Source organism: Agelaius phoeniceus, chromosome 10, assembly GCF_051311805.1.
Source record: "Agelaius phoeniceus isolate bAgePho1 chromosome 10, bAgePho1.hap1, whole genome shotgun sequence".
Lineage (NCBI taxonomy): Eukaryota > Metazoa > Chordata > Aves > Passeriformes > Icteridae > Agelaius > Agelaius phoeniceus.
Genome location: NC_135274.1, coordinates 26,013,958 through 26,037,084, shown reverse-complemented (window position 1 = coordinate 26,037,084; position 23,127 = coordinate 26,013,958). Strand labels below are relative to the sequence as shown.

General features: G+C 49.3%; 1 protein-coding gene across 2 annotated transcripts in view; it reads right to left on the bottom strand.

Moving 5' to 3' along the window:
• Positions 1-23,127, bottom strand: part of VEPH1 (ventricular zone expressed PH domain containing 1) — a 58,869-nt gene that overhangs the window by 16,290 nt on the left and 19,452 nt on the right. For both annotated transcript variants that reach the window (XM_077184235.1, XM_054639515.2), the window contains 5 exons: positions 18,085-18,251; positions 16,430-16,639; positions 12,517-12,734; positions 7,263-7,472; positions 5,930-6,324 (listed from right to left, as the gene is read on the bottom strand). In XM_077184235.1, the coding sequence (XP_077040350.1) occupies positions 5,930-6,324; positions 7,263-7,472; positions 12,517-12,734; positions 16,430-16,639; positions 18,085-18,251 (1,200 nt within the window). The remainder of the gene's footprint in view (positions 1-5,929; positions 6,325-7,262; positions 7,473-12,516; positions 12,735-16,429; positions 16,640-18,084; positions 18,252-23,127) is intronic.

The following is a 23,127-nucleotide window of genomic DNA, read 5'->3' as shown; positions in this document are numbered from 1 at the left end:
CTGTTAATTGTTACCTATTCCAGCTTCACATGCTGGGCTGAACCAGGAGGGTACAGAGTCACTGGCTCTGGGAACAATTAATGTGTTATTTGATTTACATTGGTGATCCTTTACTATTAAATGAAATCTGTTAATAAGAGTAAAAGTATGCTCATAAATTTCCTGAATAGAATCAAACCCATGCATAAACATGGAACCAATAAGAAATGGATGCAACTTTTTAAACTTTGGGTTTAAGCTTTTTCAGCTTCCTCAGTTTCCTTTGCCTGACCTCTTCAGTTTGGGTTGCAAAAAGTATGCAAACAATAAATACATTTATAGGAGGAGAGGGCAATTTTTAAAGCAAGCAGCTTCAAGAAGTGCTGCTTTATATTGTTTTTAACACACTAACTTTGTGTGCAGGGCATAACTCAGTCCAAGGTGTGAGTTACACCAACATCAAGAGAAGGCAGGGCTGTAATGGGGGTGGACACCAACAACGAGGCACTCAGCACAGACTCCACATCCAAGGGGCAAGTCCAGGAGCTCAGAAGCCATAAAATCATCCCAGAATCACAGATGGGGTTGGAAGGGCCTTAAAGCTCTTGTTCTACCTCCCCTTCCTTCCCCTAGACCAGGTTGCTCCAAGCCCCGTCCAAGTCCAAGCCCTCTGATTGATGCCACCACCCACAGGAGCGTCCCAGCTGCCAGGTGAAGCCCACCTAGAGAGCAGCCTGTTCTGAGGGCAGCTGTGAGGCCCCCAGGATGTGCCACACATGTGTGAGGGCAGCCAGGGGACAGCTGGTCACATCCCCAACACTCTGCTGTGGCGCTGGGAATCTCTCCTTGGTCTGACAACGTGGATCACCAGGAGCACCACGGCCATCCTGAGCTGTGGCACTGCCATCCCCAGCAGTGACACTGCCATCCTGAGCTATGGCATTGCCATCCCCAGCAGTGACACTGCCATCCTGAGCTGTGGCACTCCCATCCCGAGGTGTGGCCATCCTGAGCTGTGGCACTGCCATCCCCAGCAGTGACACTGCCATCCTGAGCTATGGCACTGCCATCCCCAGCAGTGACACTGCCATCCTGAGCTATGGCATTGCCATCCTGAGCTGTGGCCATCCTGAGTGGTGGAATTGCCATCCCCAGCAGTGGCACAATGGCCATCCCTAGTGGTGGCACTGCCATCCTGAGCTGTGGCCATCCCTAGTGGTGGCACTGCCATCCCCAGCAATGACACTGCCATCCTGAGCTGTGGCACTGCCATCCCGAGGTGTGGCCATCCTGAGTGGTGGCATTGCCATCCCCAGCAGTGACACTGCCATCCTAAGCTGTGGCATTGCCATCCCCAGCGGTGCCATTGCCATCCCCAGTGGTGGCCATCCCCAGCAGTGACACTGCCATCCCCAGCAGTGGCACTGCCATCCCCAGCAGCTGTACAATGGCCATCCCCAGCAGTGGCACTGCCACCCTAAGCTGTGGCCATCCCCAGCAGTTGCACAATGGCCATCCCCAGTGGTGGCACAATGGCCATCCCCAGCGGTGGCACTGCCATCCCCAGCGGTGGCACAATGGCCATCCCCAGCGGTGGCACTGCCATCCTGAGCTGTGGCCATCCCCAGCGGTGGCACTGCCATCCCCAGCAGTGGCACAATGGCCATCCCCAGTGGTGGCACTGCCATCCTGAGCTGTGGCCATCCCCAGCGGTGCCATTGCCATCCCCAGTGGTGGCACAATGGCCATCCCCAGTGGTGGCACTGCCATCCCCAGCGGTGGCACAATGGCCATCCCCAGCGGTGGCACAATGGCCATGCCCAGCGGTGGCACACTGGCCATGCCCAGCAGTTGCAGACTGGCCATGCCCTGCCTCCCTGGCCCCTGGGGCACTGGGAATGCCAGCCGTGCCGATGCGATGCCAGCTGATGCTCACAGGGCAGCTCCCTGGGAAGGCTCTCCCAAGCCTGCCCACTCTGTGATCCCCCTGCAGGACCCGAGGCCCATCTGTTCCCAATCAGGGGCTGCTGATGGAATGCTGGAATCCACCAGGGCTGAGCAGGGCTGAGCACTGCAGGGGAGCAATGAGCTCTTCCATCCACGCCGGCATCTGGTCCCCATTAGCCCTCAGTACCACATAAAACATAATAACAACCACATTGGGGGCCAGCAGGCTGCAACCTGCTCCCCCTGCAGCCTCCCCCTCTGCCAGGGCTCCCAGGGAATGCTCATGGATGGATTTCCTCCTGCATGGCACCAGCAGCCAGCAGGGACTGCTGCAAAATGGTTCCCATGTTTTTCCATGGGTGTTGCTGACCTGGCCTCAGTGAGCAAGGGGAAATGATTCCATGGTGTCCGAGGGCTCTGTCCTTTCAGAAGGAGCCTGGAGATGGCAAATCCTCCAGCATCCTTGACACACAGATATCATCAGATGCTCTCCTTCCAGCAGCTCACCTGACATTCAAAGCTCTGGGCATTAATGGCAGCTTTTTTATCCAAATTACCTAAAAATGGAGCAGAACTAGAGCAGAACACAAGGGCCTGTCCTTGCTATCCCCAAACCCAGCAGCTGTGCAGGTCCTGCCTGGGAATGGCTGCACCCATTCCAAGGGCAGGGTGCACAGGGCCATGGCTCTGAGGCACTGTCCTGGCAGGGGTGGGGAACAAGGAGAGCAGATCGCAAATCCTGATCAGAAATCCTGATCCACCAGGAGAATACAGCATCCCAACCCATCCCAGAAAATATGGGCTGAGGAAAACACTGCTGAACTCCATGAAAACTGAAGAGCCTGACAAATATGGTGGCCTGTTTTTTTTCTCTTCTTTTGAGGAAAAGATCCCCAGGATTAAGAAGCTTTAAGTGATGAACATAACATTAAAAAATGCCTCAAATTGCATCAGGTATGTCAGAGATGTGGGTCAGGGCTCAAGGCTCCAGGCTAAGCAGGAACTGAACCAATAAATGGCTTTTTTGAGGGTTTGGGTTCCTTCTTTCTGCCCCAGCTCAAATCCCCTCTCTGACTGCAGTGTTATTCCAAAAAAATCCCTTATGCACATGAGCCTGGTGTTGCAGCTTGTCTGCTCTGTGAAACACCCCCAGCTTAAACCTTTCCTTTAGGATAAAACCTTCTGGCCAACAGCCCAGTGCTAGCACTGCTCCTGCTGTAGGATCATCACCCAATTCACAGCTCTCCCCAAGGCACAGCCAGCCAAAACCAGTAAATATTAAACAACACGGCTGACATGGCAATTTTTCAAGGTCTGTAGGAGGCATCTTCAAACTGGCACAGACAGTTCATGGATCCACCCTGACACTTCTTAACCTGCAGCCCTTCCCAGCTGTAAAATCTGACACTGCAGGTAATATTGCATCCATTTGGACAGGGAATATAAATTGAATGAGCTTGGAAGTCAACAAGGAGCCTGCAAATCACACCCTGTAAAGCAAAAATACTCCGTGAGGGGTAAGACCTACACAGCAAACATCTGACTCAAGAGCAAAAAAGCCAATTTGCAAATCACAGACAATTTAGCAGAGCAGAGGTGCCTATTCTGCGTGTTTTGAGCTTGCCTCTGACAACTTCACGGCATGTTCTCCAGTGCCTGGATGGGGGCAGACACTCAGTTAATCCTCCCAGTCACTGGTGATGTTGCAAATCTCTTCTCCAGGCTGCAGAGGCCATTTATCTCCACATGGAGGTCTCTGATTTTCCTCACACTCCTGCAGCCACTCTCATCCTTTATGCTCCAAATTGAGGCTCTAATTAATGCAGGCAGTCCCACAATGGTTTGGGTTGGAAGGGACCTTGGAGCCCCTCCAGCTCCTGGCAGGGACACCTTCCACTGTGTCACTACTGCCCAGATCTGAGGGTCCTGCAGGAAAATTGGGACATTCCCAAGGTTCTGTCCTCACCAGCACACCCCAATCTGGAGGAGCCCCAGTCTGGGGTTAGGAATGAGGAACTCTCCCCATTCCCAGACAGGCTGCCCCAGGTCAGACACCACCAGCAGCAGAGATGCCAGCAGGGGTGGAACTCTGGTCAGGAGAGCAGAATTTGGTCCATCACCCCTTGGAAATTCTTCTAAATTCTTCTTTATTAACACCCTGCTGACCCCCCAGAGCTGCCACTTGAAATCCCAGGAAAGGCCTGAGCAGGGAAAGGAAAGGTTGGGAAATGTGCACTCTTGCAACACATTCTGCCACTATTTCCTTCAAATGCTCTGTGTCATGAGGGGCTGCTCTGGGGTTCTTATCTTTTCATATCTTCCATGTCTCACACATTAAATTTCCAGTTCAGACTCCCCCACAGCCTACATAAAATCAGCCAACTATATTTATTAATGTTTTCTAATCTTGTGGTTTTTTTTTCTGCTAAACACGTTGGTGAAATGTAAAACACGCCTTTGAGTGGGCCCTGTTAGAGTTTGGGGATCTCTGAAGTGCAATAACTGCAGGTTTTTGGAGAGCTTTATGCAATATCTGAAATATTAACAGAGCTGTCCCCTGTGGAATGAGCAGGGCTGCATTTCTTCAACAGATTTAGAGCGAGTCCCATAAATCTCTGCTCTGCACATATGTCCCTGCTCAAGGAATTTCCCTAGGAATGCTGGTTGAGGATTTTCAGGAAATTACAATAGTTTGAATGAATTTAGAAATAGTCACATGCCTAGGATGTATCATAAGAGGTATTGCAGAAAGGAAACTGAGCAATACATTAAAAAATATTCAATATATGGGATTTCATTAATGTGGGGTCAGAGCACTCAGCACTTCAAAAACCACATTGTTCACTCTCATGTTTTCACTGGAATTTTATGCAACACAAGTTTTGTCCTTAATTCTACCAGATAACTATTTCAACTACTAACCCTGGAATTTAAAGTATTTAGGAAACTCTTCAGAAGCATAAGCTTTTAAAATATATATAGAGAAAAAGAATTATATCCCTTTTATGAGTGGAAACTGCTTTTCCACTTCTTAACCACTCAGAAAAGAAAGAAATAAATCTTTTATCAACTTTGGTTGATGCTTGTTGGAGCTGAAGTGATGCTGTATTAGAAGGTGATGTTTGAAGTGACTGGAAATTTAATTTATTAAATTTAATTTAATTGATTGAGGCAGCTGCTCTTTGGGATCAACGTGGCCCATGGAAGGGTTGGGCTGTGAACAGCTCATGGCCACCACTGAGGGGGTTGGATGCACCCAAATTCACCTCAAAGGGAATAAAGGAGGAGGCTCCCAACCCAACCCAACCCAACCCAACCCAACCCAACCCAACCCAACCCAACCCAACCCAACCCAACCCAACCCAAAGCATTCACTTCAAAGAGGAGCAGATCACAGACCCACCAGGGATGAAAGCAGCAAACATGAAAGCAGCCCAGGCATTGGTGAGATGGGATCCAGCCCAACCCAGCCCATGGGGATCTCACCCCGCTGTGCCCTTCGGGAGTTCTGTGGTTGGAATGTGCTGCCCTGAGGGTCCTGCCCTTTGTTGGCCCAGTCCAGCTGATCATGAGGAAGGAGGCCCAGACTTGCCCAAACCAACCCAGCAGGAGCCTCACAGACCAGCACGGGGCCCATGGCACGTGGGCTGTGCAGCACACATCAATCCCTGACATCCCAGCCGGCCCCGCAGCTCCAGCCTGGAGCTGGCAATGTCCCTTCCTGCCCTGCCTTGTTCCCAGAGGCTCTGCCACCCTCAGGGCTCACTCCCCACCACATCCAGAGGGAAATGTTCACCTGAGCCTTTGTGGGAGTCTGGGAGAGGCACGGGATGTGTCCCTGGAGGAAATGGATCCTGGAAGGGTTTAAAAGATTCCGTTTGGGAAATGCTGTTTTCTCCAGCTGATGTTCCTCCCTGCCTGTGCTGGGGGTCTCTGCTCCCCTTTGGGCCCTGAGGGGGGTTTGGGTGGGTACAGAAGCCCTTGGGGGGCTCAATCTGCTTACCTTCGATCACACACTGCTCAGGGATGGGAATCCTCCTCCCCATCTCCATCACAAACTCCTTGACCTTGCCCAGGTTCTCCTTCAGGTGCAGGTACAGCTTGTCCTGGTGCTCCACAGGGCCCGTGGCTGCCTCTGCCCTTCCCTCCAGGGCCTGTTCTGGGGCCAGCTCTGGCAGGCTGCCTGCCTGGGGGTGATCAGCACTCTGGTGTGAAAGCAGGCAGCTCCCCAGGTGCCCTGCCCCAGGCTGCACCCCAAAAGGCTCCTGCTGGTGCTCCTGGCTGAGGCACAGCTCGGAGAAGGAGATGCCAGCAGGGATGTCCCCACCGTCCTCGTCTGTCCCTCCCTCTGAGCTCAGCCCCTTCACCCTGAGTGTGTGCAGGGCCAGGCTCTTGGACCTGCAGGGAGGAAAGGAAAAAGGGTTTGGAACAGAGGCAGGGCACAAAAATCCCCCCAAAACGTGCCCTGTGCAGCTGCCTCAGAGAGCCCAACGTGGGCTCACCAAGGCAGGGGCAGGAACCTGCTGGGAAATCTGCATTTCCTAAGCCAGGCTCAAGCCCCAGCTTTAGTAAGCAAATGAAATGGAACAACATCCAAATGATATGCACATATCCCAGCATCTGCCATGGGGGAGTGAGGCAGCCCCTCTGCAAGGATCCTGGAGCCCTGGGGTGGTGTGGCTGAGGTACCAATCTCACCATAAAAAAGGGAAGCAGTAATTTCACTGAACCAGGACCCTGCCTCCAGCCCTTCCTGCCCTGCGTCCCTGCTGGGATGGAGGGGAGCAAAGAGAGCAGAAGTGGCTGAGAGGGCAAATCCTGGAGCAGGAAGAGCTCTGTGTGGGGCTGTGGAGCAGGGACAGCCCCACACAGCTGTCACTGATAAATACTGTTAGTGATAACACCCTGAGGAAAGCTCTCAGGGCCTTCCTGTCCGTGATATTTCAATGCAGGGCTTCTTTTTTTTCTTGCCCTTTTTTGCTGCTTTAGGGAACAGAAAAGATTAACTGGGTTTCCCAGAGCAGCTGTGGCTGCCCCTGGATCCCTGGCAGTGCCCAAGGCCAGGCTGGATGGGCTTGGAGGGGACAGTGGGAGGTGTCCCTGCCCATGGTGGCACTGGATGGGCTTTGAGGCCCTCCCAACCCAAACCATTCTGGGGTTCTGGGATTTAGAAAGATTTCATCCAGCCCTTAAGTTGATGGATGCAAAAGCTGGTTAAATTCAGGTTTATGCTGCCTGTGGGTATTCCATGAGCAGACCAAACCCTCCGTGTTTGGATAAAGTTTTATGACAGACCTGATCTCCCTAAACCCCTCACACATTTTCCAGAGCCATACCTGTTAAACCTCATATCCTTCCTTTCTTCTTTAGAGACCTGGCCCAGGCTGTATCTCCTCACTGAGCCGGGGGTGCTGTTGTCCACATTTATTTTCTCTTCAAAAGCCTGGATTTTAACTTGCAGCTTTTCATCTTCTTCACTGCCGTTCACGACAGATTTTAAATCATCCAGTGGTACAGGACATTCTGCCTCAGGGTCCTTTTCCATCCTGAGAAAGCACAAAGCAGAGGTTTAACTCTGGCACACTCTGTTCATTGTGCTGATGCTGTGTCTGTGCCTGGGACTTGTGGTTTGGATCTGGTAAAATAATTATGTTTAAACAGAGATTCCCTGAGGTTATTTTCAGGAACATCTTCTAGATCAACATCTCTGGTGGATCAGAAGCATTGAACATCTCTGACAACCCTGGCCTGGAAAGCGCCAAGCAGCAGCAAATCACAACTCTGTCCCTGGCAGTTAAAAGTTTTTCATCTGAACTCAAATAATTCTCTTGAAATTGCTAAACACTGACTTATTGCATTATTTTCACAAGGCAAAAGTCAAGTTAGTTGCAGACTTTATAGAATTCTGTGGTTTTAAAGCTTTGACCAAAGTACATGCAGTTCTTACTGAATTATTGCCCTCTGAGAAATAAAAATACCTTTTAAAACTCAGGAAAAATTATGAGCAATGTGACTCCAGCTCAGCAAAGAGAAAATGAATAGTTAAAATGAGCTTGTAGGACTGCAGGGCAAGTAGTTCTGGTTTGGATTTCTTATGTTTGTCTTAAAATCACAGAATCAGAGAACCAGGGAATGGTGTGGGTTGGAAGGGACCTTAAAGCCCATCCATGGGCAGGGACACCTTCCTCTGTCCCAGGCTGCTCCAAACCCTATCTAGCCTGGCCCTAGGCACTGCCACGGATGGGCAGCCACAATATGCAACATTTTAATGCAAAATTCAAAGGTAACTTTCAAATAAATTGAAGGGAGGCCGTTGATCTTACAGGACAAAATTAAATCTGCTGGAAAAGACACTGTTGGTAGAAATGTGCTGGGTTCCCTCAAACAGCTTTGGAAATGGCTTTTTCTGGGTTCCTGCATCACTCAGAGCCTGCACAGAGACTCAGCTCCCCTGAATATTTGGCCATTTGCTGGAAATCTGAATTTTGAGTGTGGAAATTTGAGTGCTGGAAATTTGAATTTTACAGCCTTGGAGCTGCTGTAGGACTGGATTTCCCAGGGACCCACAGCAACAGCATCACTGCCCTGCTGGGGTGATGTGAACATTCCCCCCTCACTCCTGCAGCAGGGAGGAACTGGCCCCAAAAACCATGGAGCAGCACAGAGCAAACAGGAATCTCTTGGAGAATCAAGGGGGATTGGACACTATTTACTTTTTAAACTCCACCCACAGCTCTAAAACAAGTTTGTTATGCTCCTGACTATTTCTTTGTTTGATTTTCTTTTTCTTCCCCCTGATGAACAAACATCTGAATAGCTAAATCTGTAAACCATGGATATATAAAACCACAAATGAGGGGTTTAACACAGCCCTTCCAAAGCAGCAGAGTCTCACAAGCCACGCTCGCAGTGGGGGAGCCCATTAAAAACTCCCCAAACTGCACATTACCAATTGTAAAAAGCCAGGTTTTTACAAAACAACCAGAAATGTGGCATCACAAAATGCACTTTTTCACTTGTTTTGATAAAGGCAGCTCAGGATATTTCTCAGGGGAGCTGGCAAGTTTTGTCTTGCTTTGTTTTTAATTCAAGCAAGATCTCATAATATATTAACACTGAGGAGCACTTGAAAAATATTCTTCTGCAATAAAGACCCTTGATGTGACCTTTCCTAACAAATCTTTCTGGGGATGTAGGACAAGATTTAATTTATTGGAAAGCAGTCACTCCACCACAGCTCCCAACACTGCTGCCATTGTGGGAGCTGAGCTCTGAGGAAAACTCCTGTTCCCTGTGTAAATATGGGCAAAGCCTCAGGCACAGAGAGGGGATTGATGGACTGATGGGCCTTGGGAGGGACAGACCCCAGCCAGGGAGCCCTGGTGATGTTAGGGATTAAAAATGGTGTTTCAAACAGCACCTCTTTGTGCAGCCTCCTCCTGCTGAGCTCCCATGCCTTTGTGAAGGGAATGCAAGGAAGTTCTTCTCCTAAAGAACCACAAAATCGTTATGGTTGGAAAAGAAACATGGATGAATCCTATTTTATGTATGCAGAGCAGAAAAAAGGGTGTGGAGGGTGGGCTCCTCAAGGCACCATCCCACTGTTGCCCCTGCTGGTGCCAAGATTCCCAAGTGGGAAGCAGAGGGTCTCCGAGTGCCCAGGAGCTCTCCTGTGCACCAGCCCTGTGCCCACATCAGCTCCTTGGGAAGCCAAAGGGACAAACCTGCACAAAATCCTCAGTGAGGGCTCCATCCCACTCCACTGAAACCCTGGCAGCCCTTCCTGCTGGGCTCCCCTTGCAGCTCCTCTCAGACCAACCATTGTCTGCAGCCTTGGCAAGAGGCACTGCTGAGGCTGCTGGAGCAGGATCAGTTTACACCAAAGCTGTTTGCAGGAGGAGGAGGAGGAGGAGGAGGAAGGTGCACGAGCTCATGGGGAAACCATCATCCAAAAATAGTGCCAGGCTGCTGATGGCTTCATGCTTTAAATCCTCTGGGCAAATGCACCCCAGTGCCCAGGTGATGCATTAGCACAAAGGGCATTTCTCCACACCAGCACCAGGGTGCTCACCGTGGGGAAAAGAGCATCCCAAAGGGAGACTAATGAAAATACACCTGGGCTTGTGGCCAGGGCTTCACCTCTGTGCTCATGGAGGCCACAAGGATGGGTCAGGTGTTCGTGGTTTGTTAAGGGAGAGAAAATCACCTCCTCAAACAGGATGGACAAGAAAGTTTGAAGAAGGGGTGGAGGAAAGATCATGGAACTGTCAGCAGAATCCCAGACTGGTTTGGGTTGGAGGGACCTTAAAGATCATCCCATTCCACCCCCTTCCACTGGGACCTCTCCACTGCCCCAGGTGCTCCCAGCCCCAGTGTCCAGCCTGGCGTTGGGCACTGCCAGGGATCCAGGGGCAGCCCCAGCTGCTCTGGGCACCTGTGCCAGGGCCTGCCCACCCTCTGAGCAAAGAACTTCCTCATATTTAACCTAAATCTCTCCTGTGCCAGTGCCAAACAATTCCAAGCAGCCACAGCACTGAGAGTAGCAGCATTGGTGCAGCCCCTTAAGCTCAGTTCCTACCTAGAACAAGGACTTGGAAGCTTTCTTCCCCTTTAATTGACTGCACTGCCCCTCTAGGTTGGCTGAGTCCATTAAAACCCTGCATATGTTCTTTAAAAGCCCCTCTGGGACTGAATAACTTGCAATTTTGGGACAGTAAGGAGCAGCAGGGCATGGCCTGGTTTTAATTATGCTCCCCAGTCCCTGCATGTAAAATTCCCTGTGTCAAACAACACCGGGCCAGCCATGGCTCTGAAAAAATCAGCTTTTCCTTATGTAAACACAGGAGTTTTGGAAGGAATGGCTATAATCCAGGCCCACAGTTTAAAATCCTTCTTTCCCTTCACAGCACAACCACTCTGGATTGCTGCTCTTTAGCTCAGTGACTGCAGCAGCTCCAGAGCTGGGAGAGCACTTCCACCTTCACATCTGGACTGGTCCCACTTCACAAGCACGAGTCAAAACCAGCTCTGCTTAAATCAGCAGAGAGCTCTCATTCAGCCTTGTCTGATCAAGCTGATACTCTGCCTGAAATGTAAAACCAAATAGCTAAAAACTGTGAAAAACCAGCATTCTGCTGTGATCTTTCACAGAGATACTGAGGGCACAGAGGGTTGGGGAGGGAATGAAATTTAAAATAAATAAAGAAATAAATAAAATCAAGGAGCAGAGAGAGAAAATCATCTGTAACCACACTCACACAGACAATAAAGCTTCTACTCTTCAGCCAGTCCTTAACAAAGAGAATTTCAGCTAGAAACAGCCAGATTTTGATGAAAACCTTGTTTTTAACTAGGTTTTCTTAGCAGCTCTAAGAGATAAATGTGAAGCCCAGAATATAATAAGGAACAGGAATATCACCGTGTTTTAACAAAGTAATTTTTCAACCATAAATGGGGGGACCACGATGGGTTGGGAATGCCAAGGGCTGCTTTCTGCTGAGGTTCTGCCCCCAGGTGAGGCTTGGACATTTCTCACAGCCTCACAGTCAGATGAGGGGCTCTGTCTGGGTTCCTCTCCTTTCTCATTTTTACCTCTCTCCAGGACACCAATTATTTGTTTCCCCACTGACCTCAATGTTTTGGCTCCACTGCTCCCAGTCTGGCTCCAGGGCTGGCCTTCACTGTCAGGAGTTTTCTGACACCTCTGTTCCATTTTCCCAAAGAATCACTACTCCTGTGTGCCCCCCTGACCTATGCAAGATACACAACTCAAATTCTCAGTCTCTCACTAATTAGAAGTGACTGCCACCCTGTATTTAAATAACATTCCTATCCTCACTGTGACAAACCCCACAACACTTCAACCTTAGGATGCACAGCCAGAAGCAGCTGAGCAAGCAGAACATCTCATTGTGGATGCTTCAGAAATTCTTTTCAGACTTTTTTTGGGGCAAATCTTCATCAGGGAGCTCGGCCAGCCATTGTTCTCCTCACCCTCAGTGGGCATTTTCTAGAATAAACTCACTGATAATTGTGAGCTTGACTTCACTGATTTATTTTTAACTGAGGTTTTTTTAGCTTGCTTAAATTTACTTATCTGGGGTATGGCTTTCTTCATGGCAATGGGAGCATATTTAATGGGAATTTTGGTGCCTCACAGTGATGCCAAAAGAGGCTACCTGGAAAAGAGGCTACCTGGAACAGAGGCTAGACAGAGTTAAAGGAATAAAGTACGGAATTATTAAAACGCCTTCAAAGGAACTTGGGCACTACAAGAGCCTGGCCGGGGCTCCACCTAAGATGGACCCAAGATGGACCCCAAGTCATGATTTTTCACACTTTTACAAGTTTTGGTCCATTTCCACATTGGGGTTAATTGCCCAATTCCAGCTCCAGGTGATGCAGTCCCACCCTCCCAGTTCGCTCTCCTCAATTCAGTGTTTGCACCTGTTGGGCGCAAAGCAGAGGCGTCCTTGGGAACTGCTGACACTTTCTGTGCAGCTCAGAGTCGCACACTAGGGCAGCACAGACTCTGGAAACTGTGCAAGCCAAGCTGCAGGCCCGAGCGGGGCAGTGAGAGAGCAGCAGTACCTGGCGGCCGCGCCGTCGGCGCCGAGCTGCCGCGCCAGCAGCCTGGCGATGGCAGAGAAGCTGTTGCTCATGCGGTAAATGTCCCTGCTCTGGGAGCCCAGGATGCTCGAGAAGCTGTCGGTGAGGCTCTTGATCTCCAGCAGCAGGAGGTGGTGAAAGGAGTGCTCCATGTTGGCCAGCTGGTTCACCAGATACAGCAAGGAGGTTCTGGCTCGCTCCTGGGCAGCGTGGGAGATAAGAACAGGGCTGAACACACGAATTCATTGTTTGCTGCTGTCAGGGGTTTGTTTGTGTGCTGGGACTGAGTCACCGTCCCTGGGGAAGAGTGGCTGCCCCACCATGACACAGGCAGCTGCCTCAAACACAGCTTATTTGTGGTTACACTGAAGTGACTTTTGTTCCTCTTGGTGTTACCTAACCCAGACTAACTCAGGACATCTTGTCTCCTCCTCAGACCCAAGCCAGATCCCTGAAGGCTCTTTAAGGGCCCTGCATCCTTCTGGGTTGGTGGATCAGCCTGGCTCAGTGATCAGGGCCCCAGCAGCACCAAGCTCCCCTTTCACCTCTGATGAGCCTGACTCAGCTACTTCACAAAACCAGAGAATGGTTTAGAAGGGACCTTAGAGACCACCCAGTCCCACCTTCCAGATTGCTCCAAGCCCCACCAACACCTCCAGAAATGGGGAACATCCAGCCTGGATCTAAACATCTCCAGATTAGGGCTCCTCTGTTAGAGCTGTCCTAATTAGATTGGGTTCCACAGTCCTAAAAACACCCAAGTGGGAAAAGCAGTGGAAAAACCAGCAATTAACTCAGGAACTCCCATCAGATCCTTCACTGGGGGAATCCTTTTACTCAGGGAAGCCCACTTGGTCCTCAGCAGATTGATGGAGAACTGGGAGATGTTTGGATTTCAGCCTGTGCTGAAACACAAAGAAAGGCAGAAAAACAAACAGCTTTCTTCTTCCCAAGGGCCAGCAGGGAGCTCATGTGCCACGCACGTGCTCTGGGCTCTGCAGGGTCCCAGCCCCATTTCCTCCTCTCTTCTGGGACCTCCTAACCAGAGAGAAAATCTGCTGAAAGGTTGATTCCAGACCCAGCTGGGCTGTAAAAATACCCAGGAGGCTTTGGCAGGACATGGCCCTGCATCACGGGTGAGGCTTTTTTTGAAGAGCAAACCAACGTAATTCAAGGAAAAGCAGCTCTACCATGACAGAGATAAATGGCAGGAGTGGATCAGACAAACTGCACCCTTCAGCCATATGGGGGAAAGCTCCAGCTACACCCTGGGCTGGGCTGATGTGACCAAGGTTTTTCCTCAATGGCTTGGACGAGGTTGACTCTTTGGTGCACAGTTACTCATTTATTTGAAAGCCGATCCTTCCTCCAAGAGATAAACAGAGGTTCAATTAACATTTAAAACACATTTTTGTTTTCTAAACAAACTGTGCAGCAGACTAAATGGGGAGCAGTTTTGACCATTTTCCTGTCACTTTGATCCAGCTGGAGAGTCTCCAGCCATGCTGAAATGCTGCTACTCGCCTGGAGTGAGGTAAAAGAACAATAAACTCGCCTGAGTAATATAATATGTAACTGTTATACAAAACAAAATTACAGCAAAACAGCTCAACATGAAAGCAGCCGTTATCCCTGCCACAGTTCTAATCCAAAATGTTTCACAAAGCCTATTTGGATGCACATAACCTCTTGTTATTTCAGCAATGCCTGTTTGATGTATTCGTGTATTTTCTCGTAAGCAGCCCTTGCATTTTATGGCATTACATCTGCCAGAAGGTGAGGAGCTAAAGCACAAGCAATGAGGTGTGGCAAACTGTGCTTTTTTCTTAAAAACAGGTTCAGGAGACTACAAAAAGATCACAAGGCTTTCAGAAATAACTCCAACTCCCAGATGGTTCCAAACATAGGGGAAAAAAATAAAGTGTCCGACTGCCCTGGGCCCCAAGATGGTTTTTCATTTGCACAAGTTTATGGTTAAGGGACAAGTTCTGACTCCAGCTTGCCCCTTGAGAGTGTTGCTGACACCAGCAGAAGTGGTGTGTGTAAACAAGGGGCAACCTTTCAATTCCAGAGCTCCCCTCTCTCCTGGAGTCCCTGGAAGCACAGGAGGCTTTTTCTAGGAGCCAGCAAGGATTTGCTGCTCAGATCCACAGTCCCAACCATCCAGGGCCAAGCCTCCATCCTTGCCACCTCTTTTCCCCAGGCAAGCCTTCCAGTGAAATAAAACATCAACAAATAAAGTCCCAGCTCTGCCATTGATGTCTCCTTGCCTGCTTGTTTTGCTTGGCTGGGCAGGGGACGCCGATTCCTGTCTGAGAAGTGACAGAACATCCATGGCACGCTCGTGTCAGGACAGGGGAGAGGGGACAAGGGATGAGGGAGGGTTGGGAAGGCCCTGACACAGGGGCTGTGAGATGGGACCGTCAGAGGCACACGTGGGTTGGTGGTTGGACTCAATGGTCCTGGAGGCGTTTTCCAGCCTGGCAGATTTTATGATTCCATGATCTCACCTCTGCTCAGGAATCAGCCATGGAGGCATTTCCTTCCCCTCTTAGGTGAGGTGATTATTTTCATCAGACCAGCTTAGACAGGGTTTGGAGCAGCCTGGGGTAGTGGAAGTGTCCCTGCCCATGGCAGGGGAATGGGATGAGCTTCAAGATCCCTTCCAACCCAAACCATTCTAAGATCTCCCATAATTCAGAATTATTCACACTTCCTAACCTTTTAGAGAACAAAACAAGAGAGGAGCCGTTGATCTCCTGGTGGAACATTCACCTCTGCCACCCTCTGTGTGTTGTCTTTATCTCTGGTTTTGAGTCTGGAGCACAGGGTCCCTGGATGTCAGTGACAAACACAGCAAACAAATGACAAATGTGTCCTCCCCACGGGCTGGGATGCTGCTGAGTCAGCAGCTTCCCAAAAAATCAGACTCCTGGCACAGGACATGGTGAGAGCTTCCTCAACATTTACTCCAGGGAGGCTGGACATTAGTTATTCAGTGCAGGCTGTGTGTGCTCCACTCAGTAGATTGGTGCAGCCATGTAAACCAACAGGTTAAAAACACGAGGGGAAAATATTCTTTGAATCAAGTCTTTGTAAACTTTACTCCAGTGTGCAGTTTCCAGCACTACATGGAATCCAACAGGGCCAGTTGGTTCCTCGCTCATTCTTGGTTTGGTATAAAACAATCACAGCAACAAAAGGCAAAATAAATAAATTCAGGCCCTTTGAAGTAGCAGAACTCAGCGGAAATGGAGCCTCAGAGACACCCAGATGGGGAGAGCTGGTTCAACACCCCAAAACACAGAATCCAAATGAAATCCTTCAGTTCTGAGCCCAGCTGTGCTCAGCTGAGGATTGGCTGGTTAGCAACCATAAAGTTTCTAGAAAATGCTGACACTCAAATACTAAACACAGAATTAAATGTGGTCACCTGCAGGTCTTATAAAAGTAAAACTTGCTGGGGGATGGAAGTAAACAAGGAGAGAACAAAAAACTTCATTTGGCTCCCAGGCCCCAATGGGATTTTGGCTCCTCTTTCCACCCAACAGAAATAAGATTTATGAAGCCAAACCAAATCTGGTTTTGATTCTTCTGAGATAAATTTAATTTTACATGAATGCAAAGCTCCAGATCAGTAGAAACAGTGAGGATGGTGTCTTCCTGTGCTGCTCAGACACATGAGGCCCAGCCAATACACACCCAAATTATTTGCAAAGGGGGAAGGACTGGAATAAGATCATCTTTAAGGTCCCTCCCAACCCAAACCATTCCATGATTCCATGGCAGGGCAGTCAGGTTACTAGATAGGAAATATGTGGATGCATTACTTTGTACGAGAATAAAAGCAACCCCAAGCACAAACCCAAGCAAGTCCTCTCGTTTCCCACCATACCTCATCAAGATGTCCAACAGCTCCAAAGATTTTTGCTGTCTGCCCAATCAAACTGGGAAAACTCTCCCCAACTTCCCTCAGTGTGGGAAGAAAAGGGGCCAAGGCTGCAGGTTCGTAGCTGGATATTTCCAGAAGGATGTTTAGAATCACCTCGCTGTGGTTGGGGTCCCTCAGGTGTGCAAATAAAAATGGCAAACACTCTCTCAGCACCTGTTAAAATATCAGAAACAAATTGGATCTCTGTTTTGAATTGTGAACACATATAACCAGAGGAGACACAACCACCAGAGTGATAAAAATAAGCCACCAGACTCTGAGTTAATAGAAGTTTTCCACCCTTGGTGACCTTTGCATGGAGCTATCACTGAGGTCAATCCAAGTTCAACTGAACATATGGAATAAGGGTAAGCTCTGCTTTAAAATATGGCAGTTATGCATAAATAAGTAAGGAAATGCCCAATTAAAAAAAATACCAAAACCCACGTTTACTAAATATTTTCCCTGCTCCAGGCCAGTCTTTATTTTATTGATTAAAAGAACATAAGACTCAGCCTTCCTCAATAATACAGTAAATTAAAGTACTTGCAGAAATTTTTGGGTTCCACCAGAAACTAAACAATGTGACAAGGTCAGGAGCTGGAATAGAGGGAAAAATGGGGGGCAAGACCCTCTCTGCATAATAAATGTGCTGTAGGTAAGTTGTCATTTCTTGTAAGAACCCAATGTTTGGGAGACTGAGGGTGTAGTCCTCAGAGTCACCTGCCAAACAGGATGCAGTTGTGTACTGAGGGATTAATTCAGGGTACACAGGCACACTAATGCACCCTGGATTCAGGGAAACTGCTGCAGTTTGTGGAAAAGACATTCAGACACAGACATGGGGTAAAAAACAACCTCTTCTTCTGTTCTTTCTTTTGGGGATTATCAGTTCTCATCAGTTCCGAAATCATCTTAATTGTGCTTGACGTGGATTTTAATACAGTTCATGTATACTGACAGAAACACAGTGACGGGAATCCACACTCAGCTGACAGAGGAAGAGCCAAAAACATTGGAGACAAATGGTTTAACCCCAACCTTTTGGTCCAGCAGAGTCTTTGCTCTGTTCTCCTTACATCTAGTGGAGAACTTGGGATGGAATTAGAGAACTGACAGGGAATTAGCACAGGAAGGCACTGTGGTGGTGTTCACAGGGGTCCCAGGATGAGAGAAGAGACGAGGATCTGACTCCACATTTCAGAAGGCTTGATTTATTATTTTATTATATATATTATATTAAAACTATGCTAAAAGAATAGAAGAAAGGATTTCACCAGAAGGCTTGCAAGGAAAGGAGAGAATGGAATGATAACAAAATCCTGACTGACCAGTAAGTCTGAAACAGCCAGACTGTGATTGGCCATTAATTAGAAACAACCACATGAGACCAATCACAGACCCACCTGTTGCATTCCACAGCAGCAGATAATCAATGTTTACATTTTGTTCCTGAGGCCTCTCAGCTTCTCAGGAGAAAAAATTCTAAGGAAAGGATTTTTCATAAAAGATGTCTGTGACAATGCACAGCCCTGCACGGTGCCATTCCTCCCTCACCGAGCCTGTGAGACCCAACCCCCCAAAAGGAGGGGCAGGCAGATGTTCCTGGCGTGGCTTACCCCCAGTTCTCTCTTCCTGGCCACGGTGTGCAGGAGCCTGAGGAGGTGGAGCTGCTCGGGCGGGTCCAGCTGGGCCATGGGCGCCACCAGCTCGGGCAGGCGGGCGCGGATCGGCCGCGGCTGCTTCTCATAGAGCGCAGGCAGCACCCGCAGCAGCATCCAGTTCCCTGGGGACACAGCAGGGACAGAGCTCAGCCTGGGAGCTGGGCCTGGGGGAGCATCCCATTTACCACCTGTCAGAGCTGGGGCAGTTCTCTGCTGTTCTTTGGGCAGTTTTCTTTATCCCTTCCACAGCCAAGCCTCCCTCCAGATCTCTTCTGTTAAAGGGTTATTAATTATGAATTATCTCCTGTCCATGGCCAGTGAGTGTCCCTGCATGGCTGATCCAATCCCATCATCCCATGGGGAGATGCTCCGCCCAGGGAGGAGCCAAGCATTCCTACCTGGGTACAATCTGAGGTTTGGGACAGCACAGCAGCCTCTGCCCCCTGCATTGCCAGAGGAGCAGCTTCTGCTGCCCTGCATTGCCAGAGGAGCAGCTTCTGCTGCCCTGCACTGCCAGAGGGAGCCCAGGCCCATCTCCAGCAGCCCTGGAGCTGCAGAGGAAAACTCCCCCCTTGTGCAGGATCCCTGCTCCAGCAGAGCCACAGCTGGCACTGCAGGAGGGCTGAGCCCCCATGGGATGGGGCTGTGCCACCCCCTGACACACAGGGGACAGGGCCTGCTCTCACTCTGGCAGTGGTTTGTTTTCTTTTTTGTACTTTTGTATTTTTAAATTTCCTAATAAAGAACTGTTATTCCTATTCCCATAGCTTTTCCTCAGAGCCCCCTAATTTCAAAAATATAATATTTTGGGGGGAGGGGGTTTACACTTTCCATTTCAGGGAGGCTTCTGCCTTCCTTAGCAGACATCTGTCTTTCCAGACCAGCTGTCAGTCAGTGCCCAGCAGTGGGCAGAGCCCCACAGCACCAGCACGCTCTGGAAACAGCAGGTTAGCAATCACAGAACATTTGGGTCAGAGAGACCAGGGAGGCATAAAACTGTAGAAAATTATATATTGGGCCAAGAAACCAAAAAATTATCAAAATAGAGAAAATCATTGCAGGCGTAACGACACTATGTAAGAAAACCCCACTAATTCCTATTAATTATAATTTTATTTCTGAATATCATAAGAATGCTGCTTAATGAGCTATCAGTTTTGGATGATGCCCTGTTGAGTCCCAGGCCAAACTAAGTGTGATTTCAATTAACAAAGAAACGAGAGAAGAAAGGAGGAGAGAAATGACAAAGAAACAACAAAAGACAAAAAATTACAATTCTTCTTTGCTGAGATTCAGATTTTCAAATTAAATAAGCATCACATGGAAGGAATAGTTGGTGCACAGAGAGCTAAACATGCATTTGAACAGAAATAGTTAAGGATGCCATTTCCAGGAATAGAAAGGAGCCAGAGAGAGCCAACTGCAGACAGACAGAGATATGCTAAACCCTCTCTCACACATTTTCTTAAGATGTCTGTGCATAATTCAATTTGAAGCCCAGGCTCATACCAAAATATATAACTTCACATCGCAGTACATGCCTGCCTCAATGGACTTAAGTTTCACTTGAGCAACATATGGAAAACATCTGCCTATTGCAACCTAGTATGGCTCCTTTCTGTAAACCCTTGGAAGTCCTCACGGCCTCTTTGGATTTGGTTTCCAAGAGGAATCAGCTCTCTGGCCTGCTGCTTTTCCTCCCATTTACATCTGAGCCGGATGATTTCAGAAGATAAGCAGATCTGTTCATGGATGGTAGGAAAAGGATATTTGGGTTCAGACTGGAGCACGTGGGGCTCCTGCCAGATACAGAAAATGCACCCCAGAACACAGCTGGGTCTCACAACCTCCCCCTGAGCCAAGAAATGAGCACATAACTCAGGGCAGGTTCAGACAGCTCTGAGCCCAACAGCTTGTAATGATCCCTGAGGGTCCCCATCCTTCTCAGGAGTGGCTCTCCACTCCAGCCAGCCACACTTCTGCACCTTGTCCTGCTTGGAGAATCCCTGGCTGCTTCCCAGGGGCTGCCCCGAGCCCCCCGTGCAGCCCAGCAGTGCCAAAGGCCAGGCCAGACCCCACTCCCACCTCACGGACACGGCAAACTAATCTTGTCCTGTTCTACACAGTCACAAAGGCCAGGGGCAAAGGAATGAGATTTGCTGATGAATCACCCTGAAAAGATGAGCAAACTGCTCCACTCTGGCCATTTTCTAACCATGTTCCCTGGGCTCTTCCCAGTGGATCTGGATAAAAATGTCACCGCTAACATTGCATGGGATTGATGCCAAGCACCCATTCCCCCAGAGGAGCACCTGGAGATCAGGGCAAGGTTCTTCCCCAGAGGGTGCTGGCACTGCCCAGGCTCCCCAGGGCAGGGCACAGCCCCGAGGCTGCCAGGAGAGTTTGGACAGCGCTGCCAGGGATGCCCAGGCTGGGATTGTTGGGATATCTGGGCAGGGCCAGGGGTTGGCTGGGAGGATCCTTGGGGGTCCTTTCCAGCCCAGGATGAGTGTGGATGCACTGGAACTTTCATAGACTCATGTCATAGCTTGAAATCAAAACATTTTGTACTGAATTATTTTCTCTCCAGATGACGTCGTGCTTCCAGCACTAAGTCCTTTCTTTGCACTGGGAGTTTTCTGCCCACATGGAGCAGAGCCCTTAAACTCCAGTCAAATTTCAGCAATGATTGCAAAAGATGAAATTCCCGTATTCCTGGACAGGCAAATTTCCTCCCAGCTATAGAAGTGTGCTGGGAAGGAATCCAAGAGGCAGAAACAGAAATAACAGCTTTAAGCAAGGAAAGACACCATCCTGAGCCATGCTATTGCCTAAGCTGGGATGTCAGGGATAGGAAGGGATCTGGAAGGGAAGACTGATTATTTAGTCTGGCAAAGGAGTGTTTGGAGTGTGGGGTGTATCAGAGAAGTGATGCAATCACAGATGATGGACTGCAGCCACCAAACCTCTCTAACAAAAAATACTTTGTGCTAGCACAGCTTTGGGCAGCTTCCTGCAGCAAACACCGCTGGGCTGATATTCCCTAACCAAGATAAATGGAAAGCAAAGGCAACCAGAGCAATCCCCTCCCTCTGCAGGGAGATTGAAGTGACCTCACTGACATGGAATTGCTTTTAAGTGAAGAACCTGTATGCACACACGTGTAAATAATCCCAGATATCCCAGTTTGGGTCTGTTCTTCAGAGACCTCAAGAAAGGTCAGCAGGCACAACCCAGTTGGCCACTTTCTGGTCTTTTCATGTTTGAGGTAGCAAGGGATACTCAGAGCTGTTTGTTTGTCACATCTTTATGGGCTCCCAGGGGATTTATGCACACCCAGCTCCCCAAGCCCCTGATTCCCAGAGCTTGGACAGCCAGAGGTGATATCGGGAATTCTGAATAATTCATTTGTTCCCAATCTTGCTTCATCTACCTCAGTCTAAACTAAGAAAATGTTTGTTGTGTGAGAATGGAAAAAACCATCCCACTCAACTCCCTAAATGCCTTCCTTCCCTGTTCCTTCCCTGCCACCCTGACCCCCAGTACTTTCCAGATTAGATTTCCTCACCCTTCCCAAGCAGACCACACGCTGGGAATGGCACCATTCCAGCACACAGTGTCCTACAGCTGGGGACACTCCATGGAGGGACCCCAGGGGCGTGGTGGGGTGGTGCCAGCCCTGCACCCACTCCTGGCAAAGGCTGCCCTGAGCTCCAGCTCTGCCCATCCCAGCAGCACAGAAAGCTCAGGAAGAGCGAGGGCCCTGGAGCGCATTGCAGTGTCCCGTGGGCAGATGGGTTTTCACTCCAAAGGGAGTTTCCAAAGACAAAACTCAAGCACCAAGACTAGTTTTTCCCCCAGGATGACTCAGGTTTGGCACATACCTGCTGGAAAGTCATGGAAGCATTTAGGTTGGAAAGGACCTCCAGGATCAGAGTCCAAGCTGTGCCCCATCCCCACCTTGTCCCCAGGGAGGAATTCCTCCCCAGCACCCAAGGCACAGGTAGTACAGGTTTGTATCAGCAAAACCAGAGACACAAATGGAAAGGGAGCACAGATTCCAAGTCAGATGTAATTACAGGAGGGTTTTTTTGCTATTCTCTGGATATTTCATAGCCAATACACAATTTGTATGAGATCATCCCTAATCTCACCTAAGCAAAGCATCTCTGACATGATTAACAGCCTGTTGAACCAATAGGATTACATTATTTAAACTAGATTAATACCAATAAGACTTAGACTAAATTAATGTTTCATCCAAAAGCACCTTGTTTTCCTTTTTCAAAGGTAACAGGCACAACTCTGATTGTGCAGCTGCAGATTTACAGTTCCCAAAACAGGATACAGCACCAACTGATTATCCACGGAATAATGGTGGTGTAAGTGCTAATTAGTGCTGGAAAAGCAGGACCCTAACAAGCTGTTAGAACTCCTTAAGAGCTCTCCTCTATTACTTAAAGCAATAAATTGTTGGTATATAACAGAATTTATTATACAGCAGCACCTAACCCTCCAAAAAAGCTGCACTATTTAGCTAAACCAGACACATGTATCCAAACCAACTCCAGGTATGTTTATTTTTCTACCAATCCCCTCCACAGCCCTGGCACACACCGACCACAAACTGAACTTGCAGGGAACACTTTCTTTCGCACAAGCGACACAAAACAACCCAACCCAACCCGCGCAGCCCCAATCCGCCCTGGGGCGAGCCCGGCTCCCCCCTTGGCCACTCAGAGCATCCCGCAGGCCAACCTGGAGGGCTGGGATTGAGCAAACTGCCCGCCCCTTCCCTTCCTTCCCCAGCCGGCCAAAAGGCGCAGCCGGGAGCGCTCGCTCATTCATTGGGCTCGGGCGCTGCCAGCGCTCATTCGCGGCTCTGCTGCGGCTCCTGCAGCCCCTGCACAGCCCCGGCTGCGCTGCAGCTCTCACAGCCCTGCAGCCTCTGCACAGCCCCGGCTCCGCTGCAGCCCCTGCAGCTCCTGCACAGCCCCG